The 21,568-nt window shown below is 41.6% G+C and overlaps 1 protein-coding gene across 1 annotated transcript; it reads right to left on the bottom strand.

The window, feature by feature from the left end:
• Positions 1-1,422: 1,422 nt before the first annotated feature.
• gpr37b (G protein-coupled receptor 37b) lies at positions 1,423-18,593 on the bottom strand. Its single transcript, XM_046072660.1, has 2 exons — positions 17,002-18,593; positions 1,423-6,789 (listed from the first exon to the last, which is right to left on the bottom strand). Exons 1-2 carry the CDS (start codon positions 18,061-18,063, stop codon positions 5,971-5,973), a joined length of 1,881 nt encoding a protein of 626 aa, XP_045928616.1. The 5' UTR covers positions 18,064-18,593; the 3' UTR covers positions 1,423-5,970.
• Between the last annotated feature and the right edge of the window lie 2,975 nt (positions 18,594-21,568).

The following is a 21,568-nucleotide window of genomic DNA, read 5'->3' as shown; positions in this document are numbered from 1 at the left end:
TCGGAGGCATTGCGAGGCTACCCAGTCCATTGTTTCTAGTGCTCCTTTGTTATGATCCACTTGCAGACAAGTCTCTACACTGCACAATATATGTCTCTTCCATCACCTGTTTCCAGGTCAGACCACTAGAGATAAAGCTTTTGAGCGTGACATTATTTACTGTCAGTCTCTAGATTTCCTCCTGTGAGGTTATAGCAAAGATGACATGACACAAGTTGGCAGGTCACCAAAACTGTCCCATGATTGCGTCACATGTCAGACCAAGTGACTTCATGTCAGGTTAGGTTTAACACCGCAGACTGAATCCTGACTAGACTAGGAATATGAGGCAACAATGCAAAGTAATTTTTCAGCTTTGGTGTGGAACAAGTGCTGACAAATGTAACATCAACATTAGAAGATTTGTAAACCACAGTGCACTACAACTTAAGCTATAACAATATCAACTGATGAGGATTCATCACGTTGCTTTCTCTGTTCATGCCTTCTAAGTCTACCGTGTGGTGATGACCATGTATGATCATGTTCAATTCAAAGTTTATATTTAAAACATAAAAAATACTAGAGTAATACTTAGTGTCTCATGGTTTTTCCTCCAAACATTTTATACATTGATAAATAGAAAAATCAAGGAACTTGGAATAGGCAACGTATGGTTCTTTTTAGAAATGTAACTGCTGGACAGAAGATGTCTCCAGCTTCACTGAAAAGTCCATTCTCGGTATACTGTATGTGCAATGGAGGGTTGAAGTTTCCTCATCAGACTTGTTTAAGTTGCAAAACTGTTAAGATGTCAAAACTGTCTTGTTAAGATGTCAAAACGGTGATGCTTGAACATGCATGTCTTAAACTTTCCCCCTTCAGCAGATGAATAAGTAAACAGGCTTCTAGTGTCAAACTCTGCACATACATGCTTCTGCACGGTGAAACTCAAAACACATTTTTGAATAGAGGGAAACTTTAAAATGGGTTGTGTTATGTGTGTGTGTGGCACCTCTGGATCTGGTTAATTTCTTTTTCACTTTGACCAGTCACATTTTACAAATACAGTAAGGTCAGTTTTCCTGTCACGGGAAGTGCTCAGACTCTGAGAACAGTTGTATAATGTAATCTTTAGCATCTGAGAAAATAATAATTCTCATACTGCAGCTATTGAGTTGTATTATGGAAATTGTAGGAGCTTTGGAGCCTAGGATCTCTCAGCCTCTCCCAACTTTATGGAATAGCAATATTCATTTGCTGGAGTACCCCTGAAACATCAGTTATATACATTGCAAAATATATTCTTTAGGATGGATGCAAGAGGTTGGATTATTTATTTGCTTTGAATATGCTGGAGGAGACTGTTGGATTATGAAGACTTAAGTTTAGTTAAATATAGCCCATGACCTTAATACACACAATAAAACACAACAGAAACAGTACATTTAGGATTTTAATATACAGTTTTCAAGATAAAGTTATTTGATAAACAAAGGGACAGTTTTTTGGCTATATAAAAAGCTATTTAGAAACCAGTGACTAAACTTAGAGACAATAGTGGTTGTGTGCTTACATTTTCAGGTATCAAATACAGACACAATTTGCTCAGAGTGAAGAGGATACTCACAAAATTCAGAATAAACGTCTCACTGACTGATTTACAAGAATCACTTCATCAATAGTTTGAACCACGTTACTACACACGGAGCCATTTAGAATGAGCTATACTCCCAGAAATATGCAGAAAAGGATAATCAGATTCAGGAGGTCAGTTTACACTTAGGTCACATCAAAAATGAGGAGAAATCCAGACTTCCAGCTCCAACTCACTGAACTAAAAACCAAAAAATCTTTCCCAAATTCTTGACATGATATAATTGTAGAAACTTGGCTGGTGCAAGGGCATATAAACTCCCTGGACAGGTTTATACATTGGCCCACAATACCCTGTTAGTGATGGTAATAAAAAGAGTTGTCAAACAGGCTGCAGGCCATTGTGTTGCAGCACTGCTAAGTTCCTGCTCATTTCCTCTATTAACTTGAAGAACTGCAGGCAGTGCCAACCAGAGGCTACATCCACCTGGATCTCTTAAAGCTCATAAACTGGAGTTCACTACAGCCAAACAGTTGCTGCCTCCAAAGGGAAAAAAACTTTATCCACAGTTTCTGGCTATTGTGAATGCGTATATTCCGAGTATGACTGGCCCTGGGCGCTGTCAAACCTTTTGTAATTTATGTTGTGTAGTGATATTCCTCTTTCCGTTTTTAATGGAGCTGAGGGCAAACTGACCTCCATGCTAAGAGAGACACCCAGAGATAGTGTGCTACTACCACAAGAGCACAAGAGACAGACAGAGAGAAGGTGTTTGGCAGTGCAGAATTGTATGCAAAAGATTCATAGCAATATACAGTATACCAATGAACATCACACCTGGGTCATCACAGAGTTCACCACCATAAATGTTAGTTATAAATATTTAAAGAAATATTTTTTTTATTAACTTTGACAACTTAACTTTACTTTAACAAAATAAAAGCTTTTAAGAGTAATTTTGGTCATCTGCAGAAACCCTCTACACACCTCTGCCATAATGCCATATGTTTGGGCTGTTCATTTTTCAGTATTTTTTACCTGCATTATAATAAGTTGTGATAGTGGTTTGAACCTTGTTTTGACTCGGGTCTGATTGGTAGGATTAAGAAAACAGATTTACAGTACAATACACTGGTAAATTTATACACTGTTGACACAAATTTCATCGGTTCTCCTTAAAAACTCAAGTAATGAAACTGCAAAGGGTATGATAGGTCAAGAAGCAGGACTTTTCTTTAAGCTATAAAATAAACTGTCCGTAAAGCCCCACCCCCTTTAGTTAGTGTTGCTACAGCTGTAAAGCTTTCTTTTCTCAGATGGCACTTTACAGTGCAATTTACAATGAACAGCAGCAGATTTACCAATTGATATTTTTAGTAATTATTGACACAGTGGGTCCTTAATTTCAGACAGAAGTAGAAAAAAGCTGCCCCTCATCTTTAGCTGGTGACTTTTACCAATTTTATTAGCTGTAGCTAGCTAGCTAACTATGCTAACATAGGCAGAGAGCTGACTCATTTTAAAATGAAAACCCTTAAATTGATGGCTACGTACATGATTATTTGCTGAAAGACTATTATTTTGTTGTAACATAACCATGTTTGGCTACTTAGCTTACATACTTGTTTGTATTTTCAGCCTATGTTTACACATTTAACATATTAGAAAAGGCTTTTAGGGTAAAGTCTTTCCAGTGTGTTTGGCAAATGCAAACAATGGTAGAGTTTGCCGGAGTGTAAACTTCTAAAATCCGGACATGCTAACATCCATCCATCCATCCATTGTCAACTGCTTATCCTGCGTACAGGGTCGTGGGGGGCTGGAGCCAATCCCAGCTTACATCGGGCAAAAGGCGGGGTACACCCTGGACAAGTCGCCAGCCCATCGCAGGGCGACATGCTAACAATTCCACCATATATTACAGATCCATCCATCCATCCATCCATCGTCAACCGCTTATCCTGCATACAGGGTCGCGGGGGGGCTGGAGCCAATCCCAGCTGACATCGGGCGCAAGGCGGGGTACACCCTGGACAGGTCGCCAGCCCATCGCAGGGTGACATGCTAACAATTCCACCATATATTACAGATAATAAACACAATGTTTAATCCATTTCTTACATATTTGATGCTTGTGCTTTTGGTTTTGGAAGGCTAGAAAAAAAAGACACCACCCTTCAAACTGTTTAAATGCTAAGTATCACTCTTGCTAGAGCCCACTCATGATACTACGTTGGAATGAGGAGCAATCCAAAGCTTGACAGACCTGCCCTGCCTAGTTAAAGTTGCTCAGATATGATTGGACAATCGCTGTTTTGGGAAGAGGTTTAGGTAACAGTCAATTGTGGTCTTGCCTTCGAGTTATTTTCCACACTTGTGGTAGCACTCTGTTTTAAAGTTCAGAAACTGTAAACAACTAACATGTACAAAATGAAACAGCAACTATTTACTATCAACTTTGCGCACTCACTATTGGTACAAATATATAATTCCCCTTATATTTACATTAAATCAGTTATCTTTACATGTAATTATGGAGTATTGGCACTTTTTGTATTTCAATTATAGGTTGCAATCACCTAGTAAATGATGCTAATTACTGTACCTGTATATATGTTACAAAACCGGACTACCAGTAATTATATTTCTGTACCAATGTAATAATAAAAATAGCTGGATACTAGTTTGTTATTGCATCTATTGAAGTTTATACAATGTTAGGAATTACCTTTTGATCTATCAGTATATACCAATGACCTATAGTCAACTCTGAGTAATCACTGTACTTGGCAACCGTCACTCTTAATAAGGCAGTATTTATACTCAAAGATTCATATGATCTCTCTTACCTGTGTCCATGGCAACTCTGTGAAACTCTACATTAATTTTTTTTTCTTCTTTTACCCCACTATTTTTCATGTATTCCAGAGTCACAGAAAACTGCAATCTGTCTTCTTGACCAAAAACATAGTACGCAGCTCAATTACTTGCGATTCCAAGTCAAACCGATGGATTTTGTTGTTTACAGCGCATTCATTATAAGAGCACCAAAGAAAGTGTACAGTATATATACAGCCCAAAGTGTAAGGCGTAACATGATACAACAGTGTAGTGCAGATATTTATTTTCAGTCCAGTCCATGCTGAGTCCATCTCTTTCAATTATATACGGTGTTATGTTCCATTATTTTCCACTCAATTCATATTCACTCCATTCAATTTAATCTGTAGTGTTTGATTCGATTCCATTCCACTCCATTCAACTAATTTAATTTCAATTAGTCCATTCCAAACCTTTTGATTCCACTCACGTCCATGTTCATGTATCTCTGAGACCAGCCCAGTTATATTTGAGTCAACTGGATATTTTTCAATACACAGTGTAAGTGTTGTGTACATTTGGATGCTCCAGTCCACCCTCCTCTCTGTGTCTTCCACTTGCAAATTGTCATTACTGCAGAGACGCCCTGCACTAGTTTAATTATCATAAGCCTTGTTCTCATGTGTGCAGCAATATATGAACTGTACATTTACAGCTGATCTAGTCTGTAAACTGAGTCCTGTATTTCTATAGGCAGTGTCAGCACACATGTTTAGCTGGATGCTGTATTTTGTGTTATCTTACAAGGCTGCGCTCTATGATTAATTAGCCAAGTCCCCATAATTTCAACAGTGACACATTTGGAACGTGATTGGCATTGATTATTTCTCCTTGAAGATATACAGTGCAGAGTTTCCCATTCATAAATATAATTTATGTTGGCCAAATACATTTCTCATCACTTTCAGTAACAGAACATTTTCTGTACAATAATTCCCCTATGTACATTGTACAGTATAAATATTATGACCTTTCCCTGTCACTAATAGCATGATGCCTGTGGGAAACACAGCAAGGGTTTTTTTCTGTTTTTCTGCTTCAGAATAAGGTAATTTGAAGATATTAACCTGATTCAAACCTCTTGTGAGGAACCAGACATCAGACAGGTTAAGAGGCCATCCCAACTGTTCAAAGATATTTAGGCATACAAGGTCTACAGCAGGGAAGTTCGTAAGTTTTAAAGGGTCAGGCAGGATTGCTAAAAATATGTACTGACCCTGTTTTAAGAGCACCCCAGGGCGTGAGGGAAAAGATGATTTTGCTTTTTGTTAGCTTTCCTGGAACTAAGTGTTACACAGTTACTGTAAATGTACAGTTTTATTGTAAGAAAGGAAAGTTGAGGATTTAGGACACTGGCTGAATGTGATTATTCCGTGTTCAACTTTATTCATGCACCCATTTAAAAATGTGACTAGAGTAGGTAAGGCAAATCTCTCCTAGCCGGGTCTGAGAAATACTAGCCAAAGGCTAATAGCAGGCTAGTGAAATCTCCATCCCTGATGCGGAATGTCAGTTTAGCAGTTGGAGCCAGCAGGTGTGTAGTTACTCAGCTCCCTGCGGATGGTGCTGAATGGCGACAGCTCCAGCTCGGTGGTACACTCGTGTTCGTTATCGTCACTAGCCGTGGCCGAAGAGGGTGCGTGGTTGCAGCAGCAGCAGCAACAGCAGCAGTCCAGGAAGGCCCTGCCCAGCGGACGACACAGAAGAAGCAGCAGTGCCGGCGTCACGGCGGCCCGACAGAAGAGCAGCAACTGGGAGAGAAGATGTAGGACAGACATGGTGTGCTCAGGAACCCCGGCCGCCATGTATGCAGAAACTATGTTGCAGATGTTCTCAGGCACTACGCATGCGCCATAGACAATTGCCAGCGCCACAACAGTACAGTTCATCTGGCTCTCCAGTCGGATCTGCTTCTTGTTGCTGCGCACGCTGGCCTGCTCTGCGCGCCGGATCTTCCGTGCCGTCACCAATGAGCACCCAATGGTGAAGAGGGTGGGGAGGCAAAAGTAGCAGCCGAAACACCACCACAGCCGGGCACCCTCATAGGTCAAGCCCAGCACGTACAGCATGTCAGGGAGAGAGGTGGATATCCTGATAATGCAGCGTTCAACAGGGGGCTCGTCTGGGATTCCTGTTTCCTCAGTCACCAGCTGTCTGATGAGGAGCTCTGGGAGGGCCAATAGGAGCGCACCAATCCAGATGACGGCAAGCTTTGCAGTGGTGGAGGTGCAGTTCTCGATCATCTCATAGTACATCTGGACATTGGTGGCCGCACGGAAGCGGTCGATGCACAGAGCGCACAGGGTGAAGGTGGTCACACCAAGGGAGGCCACCTGGAAACAGACAAAAAGACATTTTAAGAATCTTTTCTAGTAAGAGTCTTTTTGGTCACTGTGTAAAGCAAATATATAGAAATTTCTCTTGGCGGCTTGTAGAGACTATATGGTGCCTGAAGAATGCTGTTTATATCTTAAAACTTTATGCACACGACTGTAGCGGAGAGTAATAGAGAAAAGAGGGAGTCTTAGAGCTTTTGCTAACAGTAGCCTCGTACTAGTGATAATCTACAATCATTTGAAGTGGCAGAGGGACTGAGCTGTGTGATGTGACAGTTTTCCTAGTTATAGTAGAGCTTGTCAGGTTCTGAGTCTTTAATAAATAAAAGATTAACAAGGGACTGACAAAACGATCTCCAATGTAGAAAATGTCTGACATTGTCTTGCAGAAACCTAAAGAAGGGCTGCCTGTAAAATAAACAAGTTGATTCCCTTGCCTCACACACAAACAAAGGCCTTTCTACCAGTTGACAGAAATAAACAAGCAGGACGCTCAGTAATGGTTTTGGCCTTTAGGGTTCACCCGACACTGGTGTAATTACAAGCAGTGGAGCAACAGAAGCACAATGGAAGGTTGTGAGCTGCTATTAACACTGTGTAGCATCCCCGAATGTGTGTACATCTGTGTGAGAAAAGAAAGCACAGACAGACAGAAATAGGGTGAGACCAGACACACACACACACACACACACATACACACAGAGCCAGCAAGTGACATGGTGGATTTAAAGTGGTCGTCACTGCATTCATATATTTAAATGTATTTACACACTTCCTGTTCAATAACAGTCATGCTAATTAACCAACTTCCTAAACATTCCACTGTTCTGTTAGTGTGTCACTCGATTACCAGGCACTGCCTCCACATTCTCAATGTAAAAAGTGTGCAAATTGTCAGGGAGCTCACAAATTTCCTCAGCGTGTGAAAGCATCTGTTGGATTAACAGTCATTCTGGCAGAGTAGGCACCCTACAAAAAAGCACTCTGCAGCTGGAGTGTGTGTGTGTGTGTGTGTGTGTGTGTGTGTGTGTGTACTTCTGTCTTTAGATGAACCAGTTCCATCCATAATTTTGCCTCCAGCACCAAATCTGCCAGAACAGCCACTGACCCCCACCATCCTCCATCCTGTCTCACCTTTTCTCCCGCTGTCTCTCCTTATCTCTCCTCTTTTTTCCCTTTCCTTTCTCTCCTCACCCCATGTTCCCCTTTATCTATCCCTCTTTCCTTTCCTACCTACATTCCTCCCTTCATATCAAATGTAATTACAACAGCCAGCTTCCCAGATGGCCCCAGTGTGCCACGGCTTTAGTGCTCTAAACACACACTTCCTGGACAGATATAGATGTACGCACACTGCAAGATGTGTATCTAGGCCTGACACACACACACACACACACACACACACACACACACACACACACACACACACACACACACACACACGCCCTCTGACACACATGTACACCCTAACCAGACTAATAAAGGGCGACCATATGAAACAGCGAGGGGTAAGTGGGGCAGACAAATCGCCAACAAGCTCCAGGACAGTTTATTACCTATCATCCTGCCACAATCTTGTAACTGTAATTGTAGTGAATTGTTTTTAAATTTAGCCATAGCGGAACAGTAATTATTCATGATGTATTTAACCTCGAGTAGATTTAAGCCTTAGGGGCGATTTAGGCAGGTGTCAAAATCAGTGCACTGGACAGATGTTGTCATTTTACAAGTTAGTTACCCAGGCTTGGAAAGCCAGCCACCAAAAATGAAATAAACACAGACTGTGACTGTGCAGCAGTCTTGAGCTAAGCTTATTTTCATCAGTGTCAACCAGTGTTGTTAGCTGGTAAGTTAGATTATAAAGAGCTCAGAAAAGTCAATTATGCTCATGTAAAGTTGCACTGACAGGATTTGCGTTTGTTTTCTAAAAAGCTGGCATCGCGGGAAGACAGTTAGCTAACACTGTCCACAAAACAGCCTAATTCTGAGTTAAAGTGTGGATTGGATCGCTTGTACTGTAACTGAGCAGCAAATCATACATTAATGAGGGCATATAATGTGTGTAGGCATTACAGTAAACACACTCAGTTTACCGCTACCTGACGTGTTGTAAACACAGTGAAATGTTGTAATGACATGTAATACACATAAGGTTTCAAATGGCAATTTAAACTGACACTAGCACCTTGACCCAGGAAAAAATATCAAAATGCAATGTAAAATATATAAAAATATAAATATGTTTTACTGAGTTATAGTGTGTTGTGTGTAATATCCATGAAGAGATGAGAATCCGTCTGGGACTTTTATGGTACAAAACTTTAACAGGATTTTGACAGCCTCTCCTCATCTCCACTATGAACAAAAATACAAACAAAAAACATTTCACCTGCAAGATTATTGCTGATACAGACACAAAGCATCTCTGCTCACTTCATCCTCTAACTCATCTGTCAGTGTGGATAACGTTCACTTTGTTCGCTGCTATTAATTTCTCCATCCCACTCCACAGTTCACACATGATAACGTTGCATGTTAGCAATATATTCTAGTGTTTTTATGGAAAATGTTGAGGTGTTTTTGACAGCTGTTGGTTCAGACATCAATCTGGCTTCTAATCGCCAAAGTCTAACAGTTAAAAATGCCTTAATTGGCCCCTGTCGATTGGCCCTCCATCGCTAGAAAATAAAGTTGTTTTTCTTTATTCAAATAGAAGCATCATCTCACGCTCTACTTGTGACCCACTTCTTTCTCTATAAACATGCCCACTAAGCCACACCACACATGTGTGGTGACTTTCAACACATGCACATGCACATGCACATGCACATGCACACACCCATCCACAGAAATATCCAACCAGTACACATGGACAGGTGGTTCCACATAGTGAATATTTCATGGCTTGAACAACAGGGCTGGAATGGCTTTAAAGGCTGTCATGGAGGACCAGGCAACCCAGCTTTGATCAGCGTGTTGGGGCGGAGAGCAAGGGCAGGATGAACAAGCATAGCTTTGTACTAGAGGGGAGATGAGAGAGAGAGAGTCGAAGAGTCAGGCCTGGTAGGGTGATGAAGCTGTGTGTTTGTGGAAAGGGGGTTATGCAAATGAGGGACTGAGAAACAGGGACAGAAGAATGGAAGAGGGAAAAGGAGTGGGAGAAACTAAGAATGAACGAAATGAGAGTGAATAGATGACAAAAGCAGATTGACACATCAGTTAGTTAGAGTCTAAACTGACAGGGAGAAATAAGCCATGGCATCTTCAGAATGATTAACAATGTTAATGTGTCATTTTTCTCCCCAAAGAGCAACGTTGACCCTGCCATGCTCATTTTACCTGCTGGCAAGATGACAGGCCTGCTCGCCTTAGGGATGGAAATGGTGCTACTAAAATACTATCATTTAAATCTCACTTACTTAAAACAGTAATGTATTATACCAGAGTGATGTTTTTGCCCCCAATCTCTCCTTTAAAAAAAACGTTCAATATTTAGTGAAATATGCCTATTTGCTTTCTTACCGAGAGTTAGATGAGAAGATTGAGACAACTCTCGTGACTGTACGCTAAATAACATGAACCAGCCTGCCCCTGGTTAGCTTAGCAGTATATCACAACGTTTTATCTCATTTTTGAGTTGGGGTCTTATGGCCACATAGCCCCTCATAATGCATGTTTGATATGTGTTTGATCAAATTGATTGTATGTATTTTGTTACTTTTAGACATAGCCAGGCTAACTGTTTCCAGTCTACATGCTAAGCTAAGTTAACAGGTACTTGCTGTGGCTGTATATTTTCTGTACAGACATGAGACTTCCCAAAATGTCAAAGTATTCCCTTAATGTACAGTTTTCTGTAAATTGTGTTATTACAACTACTTCCTTTGACCTCCTTAATTCAAAACTAAAATTTCAAAATGACGTGTCATAAAATGATGATTTACAACATGTACAGTAACTCAGTGAAGTTTCTCCACTTCGCATCATATATTTCTTCTGAACCTTGGAGTTCAAGGACTAAAACAAAAAAGAACATGAAACGGCCTTTCATCCACAACACGCTTTTCAGGTTCTGGCCATCTATCGGCACAGCGGGTGAGAAAGACATTTTCCTCTGCTGCTGTTTTTAATAACGGCCCATTAACTTGCTGATTAAAGTTTCTGTGAGCTGGTGTCACAAAGGCCTTGTCTTATTAATTGGGTTTTAACAAGGACCAGTGGAGCCTTTGCGGCCATACTGTGACTGCAGCCACTGTCAGTGGTAATGGGTGCTATCAGGTGATAAATGGGCTAATGTGGAGACACAACAACAACACACACTCACATAGAGTCTTATAGTAATGAGCCAGGGAGGCAATGGGTTATTCCAGCTGCAGTCCTGTTTCTAGTTTGTGTGACCCAGTGCAGGCTTCAGCAGACCATAACTCTGACCGGAGAGACCCTGCCACTGACAGCCACCATCCATCTAACAGCTAGGCTGTGTGTCTGGAAGAGACAGAAAACTGATATATGTGAGCATACATGCCCATTAATGAGTATGTGTGTGTCTGTGTACATCCTCATGTATGCAGAATTATTAAAATTTGTATGTCATTGGTGTGTGTATGCGACTATAAGTGTGGATGGTGCATACATAGGAGTGTGTGTGTGTGTGTGTGTGTGTGTTTGTCGGATTATGTATAAATCCATCCTTGTGGGCTAATAAAGATTCCTCTAAAGATGTTAGAGTGTAGAACTTTAAAAGGCTATACCTTCGTTACTTTGTGTATGGCATTGTGTTGTGCTTATTCTGCGTACAGGGTTGTGGGGGTACTGTCTTTCGATCTATTCTATTCTAGCTTGACAAAAACATTCTCCACTCATCTCAGTGGATGGAGTTGCTCAGTCATGGAGATGGTGTAGTTGTTGACATAAGTAGGGAATCTGTCTTGTGATATGGGATGTGGTTGAAAGCTTTGGAAACACCAAGTAAGTGGACCTTGTGTTGAAAATTGTTTTGTAAAGCTACTATTTCCAAGGTCAAGAAAGTGAACCTTCAAGCTAAACTATTCTAATCTTATTCATCACAAGGTACATTTAGTAGCGGTTCTGGATCTTTCAATCATATCACATGATCTTCCTCAGCAGAGGGAGTTTTAGTTTTTTTTTCCTTTAACCACTTTAAAGAAATAGTTTGACATTTTGGGAAATATGCTTCTTCTCTTCCTTGAGTTAGATGAGAAAATCTATATCACTCAAACGTCTGTACAGTAAGCTAGCCTTGCTCTGTCCAAAGGTAACAGATTCTACATACCAGCCCCTTTCACCAATTAACATGTTATTGGGAGGGGAGGGATTACGTACGTGCCAGACTATTTCTTGGCCGGGAGCCGTAACTTCCTGGAGTCTTGTCCAGCTGAGAAAGATAGTGTGATGTGATCGAAAGAATTCATAAATAAGTAGGGCAAGCACTCACAAATGTTCATCTTTCTTGCTTTTCTCTTTTCTGTAATTGAATTACTACAACAATCCATCACAGTATGCCACTCTATTCGTTGCCTTCTGCCTTTTACATAGTGTCTGAGGCAGTTTCTTCTGAAGAATAAATTTCTATTCAATTAATTTCCATCCTGACCTGTGGCATATTTCCCCTAGTATACAGAAACTGCTGGATCTGGTCCAGTTCCAGATCATTGGTCCCTGTCGAAATGTGCACAATTCTCTTCTGTTCCATAAAGGCCGGCTACAGGTCAGCCTGTTCCGTGTTGATGTGAAACTGATAGCTGTTCTCGTTTTTATATCACCAACCTATCTAACTCATTAATGTAAATCATCCAATGAATATTTCATATTTACATGGATAATTATCAATTTGGTTAATTGCATCCAACAGCAAGCCTAATCTTTTCTCCATGCTGTTGTGTGGTCTTGTCTCATCATAAAAAAACACAATATCTACTCATCCACGGACAAAGAGCTGACTGAATTGACTCACCATCATGCATTATGTAGAGCCACTAATTATATACCCTGAATAATTTACATATCTTCCAATTAACGATCATTCGGGTGCCTAAGAGATGGAGCCTCAGAAACGGAGAGTGCATGAGATCTAGTGTGTTGCCACAGTGTTCATACTGTATGTGTGAATTCAGTGTGTGTGTCCAAATATTTTTATACTGTATGGAAGTGTGTGTGTGTGTGTGTGTGTGTGTCAGTGTGTCTTCCCCCGAGGCTTGCTTCTAATCACAGATAGCTGATGCAGAGAGAGAGATGGAGAACAGCCGTGGGCAGTGATCAGTGGAGAGAAGGCCATCCCACCCATCTGGGGGATCAGCACACCCTACTGACTTTATGTGTGTGTTTCTACTGGCTAGATAGATAGATAAACAGACAGATAGACATGGGGATGACTGTATATAACTGTTTATGGTAAGAGACTGGGTATTTTTTCATTGACTTTCTTGATATAAGAAGGAGGCGGAATCCCCAGAGCTACCCTTAAATGTTCAGTCACCGTACAGTAGTTATATCTGGTGATTGGGGAAGCTATAAATTTGGAATACAGGAACACTGCAAAGAGAGCAGTGTTTGGACACGGGCTCCCCTGGTCCTGTGAAATGGCTACATATTCCTGGACGTTACACAACCATGCAGGGACTCCGATGAACTGATTTGGTTGCTTGAAAGTGTAACCGTGTGAGCATGTGTGAGTTGGAACAGTGAATGTGTCGAGCTGATGTATGTCCTGCCATTACCACCAATACATCCCCCCCCCTCCCTCTCTCTCTTTCTTAATCTATTGCTCTCTCACTTTCCTCAGCCTCTTTCTTGCCCGGCTTCAATAGTCTATTTCTGTGAGCCCACTGTACCCTAGCACAGACGGCCTACAGTTTCTGACCACAGGGTATTGCACGGAACAGTGGACGCCACATGTATAAATGAGGAACACAAACTAAATGATTCACCACATAGTGTAATACGGTAAAATATCACAGACAAGAACAGTGCAAAACAGGGAGTGTGAGTGAAATTTTACTGGGAACGTCAGTCCTTTCAGTATACCCTTGTAGCATATAAGGACTCAATAACGTTTTCAAATAGTATCACTTAAAGATGTATGTAATGACACCTGTTTTTCTACAAGCAGGGACATTATGTATATTATCACCAAAGTTTTACTCTCATTTGAATTTTTTAAAATGCACATGTGCTATCCATCAATACAAGCCATTATGGCTCAATTTTTTTTTCAGCATATAGTGACGTATAGTATAGTAGACGTATAGTGAGAATAAGTCTTTAGAGAGTTGACAGATTTATGTCCCATGATGGAAATGGCAATTAGCTCTAAAGGTTTAAAAAGGAGGTGTGAACACAACTGTTGCTGTCAACTAATGGGAGTGATCATTAGGCCAATACATATAGTTCAATAACAACTGAGAGACATGCATGAAAACCATATAAACAGGGTTTTGCAAATGACAAGTGACAAATTCACCCAATTTAACGCTAAATATACTATTGCATTATATATTCCATACACATAATTTTAGATGTTTTCAGATACCACATTGTTCCACAATAAGATGTGCAGTGTCGACCTCATACCAGCATCATGAAAATAATCTTGTGAACAACTGTGTTTTATGCTGCTAAAAATTCATCTTAGCCAATAGGTATCCACCAATAAAAAAAGCAATGTTGCATGACAAAGATACACAATTTGTCTTACTATTAGAGTTCAACATTCTATGCTTTTCAGTTGGTGATTCATAAGGATCTCTTTATTTTAGGGGTAATGAGACAAAAAGTTTTTTAAATCATTGCGTTACAGCAGCATGGTTCTGAATGAACCTTGACAAATGACTAATTTCCCCTTCTGGCTTATAAAATGCTTACTGCACTGGTTATTTGTTATTTTAACCCACTTTCAAGTCTTATCCAAATCAACTGCCAGGTGCAAAAACCCAATTATTGCCCATTGGTTTTGCCTGAATTTGCGGCTCTGTGCATCCTAGAGGGGTTGTCTGCAGTGACTGCAGCATGAAATAGGAGCGTCATCTGAAATAATGCAGGGTGGCTGTAACCCACATATTTATTATGTGCAGCGTTCCTGCCATGTTGTCTCACATTTCGCACCTAAAATTGCTTTCTCTTGAGGATTTGGAAAATTCCATGCTCCACTAAACACTGAATAAAACAAGGTTTATTGAAGGCAGCACCATGGGAAGCTCCTCTCAGGGGACTGTGATACATTATCTATACCACCTTCTGATTATGCATGCATGCATGCACAAGTGAAGTTGGGCTTCATGTTTGTGTGGAAGTGCCCGTGTGTGTGTGTTGTGTGTGTGTGTGTGTGTTTGTGTGTGTGTAGAGTGTGTAGATTCAAGCACGTGTGACTGAGTATGTGTGTCTTTATTTTAGGCCAAATGTTGATATCCCCTGTGACCGAATTTGGGTTAAGTGAAGAATAAAGTCACTACATAGGGTGAATGTGTGTGTCTCTGTGTGTTTCCCTGAATGTTCCACAGGGAGAGAGTGAGCCCCAGGCTGCATTACTCACGGCCTGTTTTGACACATGCGCATGCACACACACACACACACACGCACACACACACACACACTCTCACTCTCTCTCTCTCTCTCTCTCTCTCTCTCTCTCTCTCTCTCTCTCTCTCTCTCTCTCTCTCTCTACATTAAGAAAAATAGCCATTTGGTCTATGCACTGTAAGAATGTTATTAAAGCTATTAAATAATATCCTGTGGTCCTTGGCTAGCTCATATGCAATAACACAGGGTGGGATTCTGTCTGATCCCCCAATTATTAAAACACACTCTATTCATTGCACTCACAAGGCATTTGCAAATTAAATCCAGCATGAGATACTGTACATGTATCATAGAACATGGTCAGTTTCAAAAAATAAGAGAAAATGGTGCGGATGCAAGGTAGCATGTAAATGTTTGCATGTAATACTGTCAGTGGCCCTTTCAACTCCAACACACACTACTACTACTCAACTCAAATTATACTCCAGTTTTAGGTGAATATGTGACTGCAAAGCATATTCACATTTCTCTAGCTGTTAGACTGGTCTTCACATGTCTGTACTTACATGACTAAAAATGGCTATTCAGGTATGTTTCTTGTCAAAGTTGATTGTCTAACATGAAGACAAAATGAGGATAATAACATACAATCTACCTGCACATATCATCACTTCATGATGTGACAGCCCTCCATGTCTGTGGGCTCAGTATCCTCTGGAGGGCTGAGTCGAATTCTGGAGACCTGTTCTGGCTCACTGCGAGAGAGAAAGTCAGACACACACTCTCTGTCTCTCTCTCTCTCTCTCTCTCTCTCTCTCTCTCTCTCTCTCTCTCTCTCCTGACATCTTTTATGGGTTTGGTTACATTGGCTTTCCTCTTTTTTGCTGCACTGCACAGCACATCTCTCACTTACTCATGCACCAAAGGCGCCACCCATACTGTAAGTTCACTGATAAAGCTTTCAGATCATATGTGCTGTCTCCCCTCTTTGTCCTTCCTTAAGCCAGGTGGTGACAATGACCAAAAACAAGCTTAAGACCCCTGACCTGGAAACCCCTGTATCATACAAAAGACATTCACCTTGACAATATATCTGACACTTGGGTATTTGCAGTGAACACACATAGAGAAGGCATCAACATGGTGTAAACAACCTGTCTAGCATCCATCCACTACTAAAGACAAACAGAAAATCAAGGACAAGGAGAGAGATTTTTTTCAACTGTATGTGTAGTGACAGCAACATGAGAAAGAGGGTTGTGTATAAGTCAGAGTGAATGGAAGATAGTGAACTATTACCTTACATCCTGGTGTGTATTCACGTGTGTGTGTCTTGTCTACATGCCTTGAGGTGCTAGGTGAGGCTCTCTCTCTCCAATAGCAGGTATACAAGTGACAAACAGACTCTCCTTGTTGATATCCTACAGCCCTGCCTGTGCACTGTCATGCCCCCAGCAGATTATGTCTATTGTCACTATAGAGGTGCGATCACATTCAGACAAGGTGGGTGATATGTAAATGACACTGGATGAGCCCCATTTACCATCTGTCATCCCTGCAGAAGGCAATCCTGCCTGTAGGCATTGCTTCAAAACTCCACTCCAATCTGAAATAATTGTCCCCGACACATTCAGAGCAAAATAAAAAATACAAGAAAGAACTGAATGCATTTACCTCCACATAGGGCACCACTTTGCAGGTGAATTCCCCCAGCAGCCAGGACTTCGTCAGTTCATGAAAAACCACCATGGGCAGGCAGAAGAAGATGAGCACAAAATCCCAGACGGCCAAATTGGCCAGCAGTGAGTTGGAGATGCTCTTCATGTAGTAGTTCTGGCACACGATGCACAGGATGGCGATGTTGCCCGCTATCCCCACCAGGAAGATGACCCCGGAGACGCACGTGATCGCGTAAGCGCCATAAGTCTCACTTGTCACCGGGTAAAAGGGGTTCTTGATCTCGTCCCCGAAATCCTGCGAGCTAGGAGGGGTGATCGGCGTGGCGTCCCAGGGGTTCTCCTCTCTGAAAGTGAAGAACTCGGTCCTCCTGGTGAAGAGGTCAAAGGGCAGGTCGGTGGAGGTGAGGGCCACCGGCTTGGGGATGGGTTCCCACGGCGACGCGTGAGGCTGAGCCAAAACCACTGAGCTTTTGTTCAGCCGGTTTCTCCCCCTCTTCCAGGCTTTCTTCTGCTCGTATTGTGTGCCTCTCTTGTGCCTATCGCCCTCCTCGGGTCCCCCTCCTCCGTCTCCCCGGCCCATTGAAGAGGGCTTAGGCGCATTGTAGTGTCCACCTGCTGGCGTCCCCGTACTACTAAAACCGCCATTCAACTTTATCCTCTTATTATGGTGGCGCGTCGGGCCCCAATGTGAGAAGGCGTTGGGATCCTCCACGGGTGTCACAGTCCTACTGAAGTCGCGTTTGTTGTGTCCAATTCGCCACGTTTCTTCTGCAATTACCCTTTTCCAGGGGTAAGTGGAGTTAAGGGTCCCACGCATAATTGCCCGCTGCGATTGTAGTTCCGCCGATGACGCACCTGTGGCGTAACCCGGCGAGAGCGCACGGTCCCTGGCTTTATTTTGATGACTCTCCCTGAGTGACCCGTGGAAAGTCCTGGCAGAGTATGAGCTTGTGTTGCTGTCCTCATTAGTTCGTACTTCTCCATTATTTCTTAGAGATAATAATACATGTGCATGAGCTAACAACACAAATAACGTCCTAGGCGGCAGAATCTGCATGGTCCAGGAATTACTGAGCGCAGTTTTAATCCTCACAAGTGCATCTTCATACCTCTGTGGCAGCGCGGGGATACTCTCCCATTCAGTCAACACCCATGTTGGACACAGCACAGGGGTGGGAGCTCAGGGTTTCAAGTAAACAGCTACATACATGACGTGAGCTCTGCAAACTTGTGAGTTAGCTCCAGATTTCTTGCGGTGCAGTATGCAGTAGTCTCCAAATTGCCACCTCCTCCACGACTCACTCCCGTTCCCAAAGTCTTGACATTACATTACAGGACAGCGAATCGTTGTCCAGAGAGAACGGAGCAAAGCGAGCAAGAGAAGGGAAATGCTGCATATCCACGCACGCAATCCCGCACAGCATCCAGTTACCAGCTGCGGGTAATAGTATCCAAAAAGACCGATTCACTGTGTCAGTGCGTTAGTTTAGTGGGTTGGGTCGGCTGGCAGCAGTAGCGTCAATGCGGTGCAGTCCGGGTAAAGCCCACTAGGTTGTGATGCACAGGAGTAGAGCGAGAGGGGCGAGAGAGAGGGAAAGAGGAGGGGTACAAATTGGTCTGTTTCTCGTCTCTTCCTCTTCTGCGTCCAGTGTCTCACCTCCTTCTTTTCTCCTCGGGAAGAAAATGGACTCCCCTGGCGGCTAACCCCGATCTGTCACTCCTCATCCATCACGGAGCATCCAGCAGCCCCGGAGCAGACTACGGCTACAGCCCCCCCGGCAGACAAGCCAGCCACGCCCGACAGACGTGCTGATAAATATATTACCCAGCTTTTAATTTTTTCGCACAGGCGGCGCTGTGATATCGACTCACTTTAACATTTAAGCGGATGCCGTTTTATCTTTGTAGCATATCTAATTCGTTTAAAAGCAAATAGGCCAGAAAACTGTCAGTATAGGTAGAGATATATTTGCACGTGTTTCAAATGAAAAGCAACTCTTAAAAGACATCTCTTTCATCTTAGATAGTTATCTTGATGTGATCTGCCCAGTTCAACCAACAGGAAAGCTACTGCATAAATGCACTGGCTGTCTCCCAGGCATATTTTTACTTATGTTAAAAAAAACAAATATTTTCTAACTAAGTATTCGACCCTATATAGGCTACTTAAAGTATAGATTAATTATTCATGATTATGATTTTACTATTTAAAAACAAAAATTAGTAGGCCTAAGCTAATTTTAACCCCAACCATCCTCAGTGTTCTCTTCAGCAAGCACCATTTCTGACAGTGATCTTCATCCAGTTTCTGGATTGATCTAACCCAACTATAGGGGATATGGACATTGATTGCAACCTGCTCTACAACTGCATGCATCCATAACTGCACCATATCGCCATAAAACTTGTCATTCGATAAAAAAAAACGCTACTTGTAGTCATTTAACAGGCCTTTCTAACAGACATTTGGCTGTTACATAAATGTTAAACACTATAATGAGAGGCATGAATAGATACAGGCTGAACTTGTTTAGCCTTACTGAGATGAAACATTTGTAGGTGGGTTGTAGTATGCTTTAATTATTGTAACATGTAACTAAAATGACTTGATTCATCCAGGGCTAGGCCTAGTAGCCCTAGGTAGGCCACTTGGGGGAGATGTGGAAAGATGTAGTGAGACGTTAGTTAGAAGTTAGCTCAACTAACTTGCGGGGAAAACATTTAATTGTGATTTCAATGATAAAAATATATATCAGCTTTTAAACCTGCACACCAAGTGTTGAGATCGCATTAAAACTAGTTAGCAAGAAAAGTCACAACACTTCTAGAATATGAAATGAATGAAAAATATTGCTAAAGGTAATAGATAAACAGTTGAAATAATTATCTAAAAGTAATGGATACATTGTTAAAATTGAAAGCTAAATGTAAACAGCTGAAATAGTTAGCTTGAAGTAATGGATAAACAGTTGAAATAACTGAAAAATAGTTGAAATAGTTAGCTAAAAGTAATGGATAGTATAGAACACTGTAAGTAGCTTATAGAAAAGTAAACTATGACATAGCTGAAACTATTCAAATTGATAGCTAAAGGTAATGGACAAATAGTATAGCTAAAAGTAATACAGTTAAACGTTACAAAAAAGTTGAAATAAATGTAAATACATCTAATAAGCGACAGTGTTGATGAAGTGGTTCGTGAGTCATCTGACAGGGCTGTGGGGGGTCTGACCAAAAAGCTTGGAAACCACTGCTGGGATATGTGGCTAGGGTGATTAAATAATCCACAATGCACAACCTGTGACTAAGTACTGTATGTCCAGTAGCTCAGTCAATAATTCAAGAGACTTTCAGGACTAAATGAAATGAGCACATAATGTCTCAAGTGCTCTAAGTACTGTAAGTGGACCTTTCACACTGCTGGAGTCTCACCACACACTGTAGCCATAACCATATGAGAAAAAAGTACAGAACAAAAGATTCAGACACATAAGAATGTGCACACTGCACAGACACACACACCTGAGTATGCAAACATGCACGGAAATGTGACATTTTTAGATTTTTGAAAAGGAAATAATGTGCACATGTACAAGCATTTATAGACATATACAAATACTTAGGCTACATATTTGCAGCCATGTATCTGTGTGTATGTTTTTCAAAAACATATGCAGGTACTGAGAGATACAGAGAGAGAGAGAGAGAGAGGACAGCGAATTGGCAGACACAGCGGACATCTAGCCGGTGACCTTCTACATCAAATTGGTGATTGGAGCCAATTCCAACCAGGGAAGCACACACACACAAACACCACACATTCCCACAGCCAAGTTTCACTAGGGGGGAGACTACTGAAGACAGATAACTCACATTGCTCCTGCCAGTATCGTCATTGGACCTGGATTCAACTTAAAAGAAAGTAAATAAAGTTGCCTTGGAGTCAATGTAAGTTTAATTATCTCTGAGGCAAAAGTGAGTAAAATAATATACAGTTTTGAAGCAACTGGGAGTCATGTGGTTTGCTCAGAGACAGCTGTTGAAGGAGCGGAGACAATTTTTGATTCACTTTTTACAACTTTTCATGTCCAATGAGTCATGCATGGTTATATTTGAATGAATGGAAATATTAGATCTTTTAAATGTGAGCCAATCCTGGCAAAGCTAATCTCTCAAAAATCCACTGGGCTTCACAGGCTAAATCCTTCAAATTTCACAGGTCTGTGTGACTTTGAAAAAGTACAACAACTTGTGGGACTATTTTAATCAACACAGGGCAATACTTAACATGTACATATCATGTCTAGTGTGTGTGTGTGTGTGTGTGTGTGTGTGTGTGTGTGGGGGGGGGGTTTGTCTATGGAGACTGCTAGTTGGCGTGTGTGGGTGGAGATAAGAGAGGTTCTCTCACAGATGTACTCATGCATGGAAACACTCAATGGTTCAGACGTAAAGGGACATCAAGGGCACACTCCATGCATGTACACACAAAACACAAATAAGGGAGTAAAAGCACACACACACACACATACACACACACACACACACACACACACACCAGG

Source organism: Micropterus dolomieu, linkage group LG16 (assembly GCF_021292245.1).
Source record: "Micropterus dolomieu isolate WLL.071019.BEF.003 ecotype Adirondacks linkage group LG16, ASM2129224v1, whole genome shotgun sequence".
NCBI lineage: Eukaryota > Metazoa > Chordata > Actinopteri > Centrarchiformes > Centrarchidae > Micropterus > Micropterus dolomieu.
This window is presented reverse-complemented; position numbering and strand designations above follow the sequence as displayed.

Excerpts from the sequence above, each read along its gene's own strand:
- gpr37b (XM_046072660.1), bottom strand. The coding sequence starts at position 18,063 with ATGCAGATTCTGCCGCCTAGGACGTTATTTGTGTTGTTAGCTCATGCA. Across the intron at positions 6,790-17,001 it reads AAGTGGTGCCCTATGTGGAG|GTGGCCTCCCTTGGTGTGAC; the intron begins GTAAATGCATTC and ends GTCTGTTTCCAG.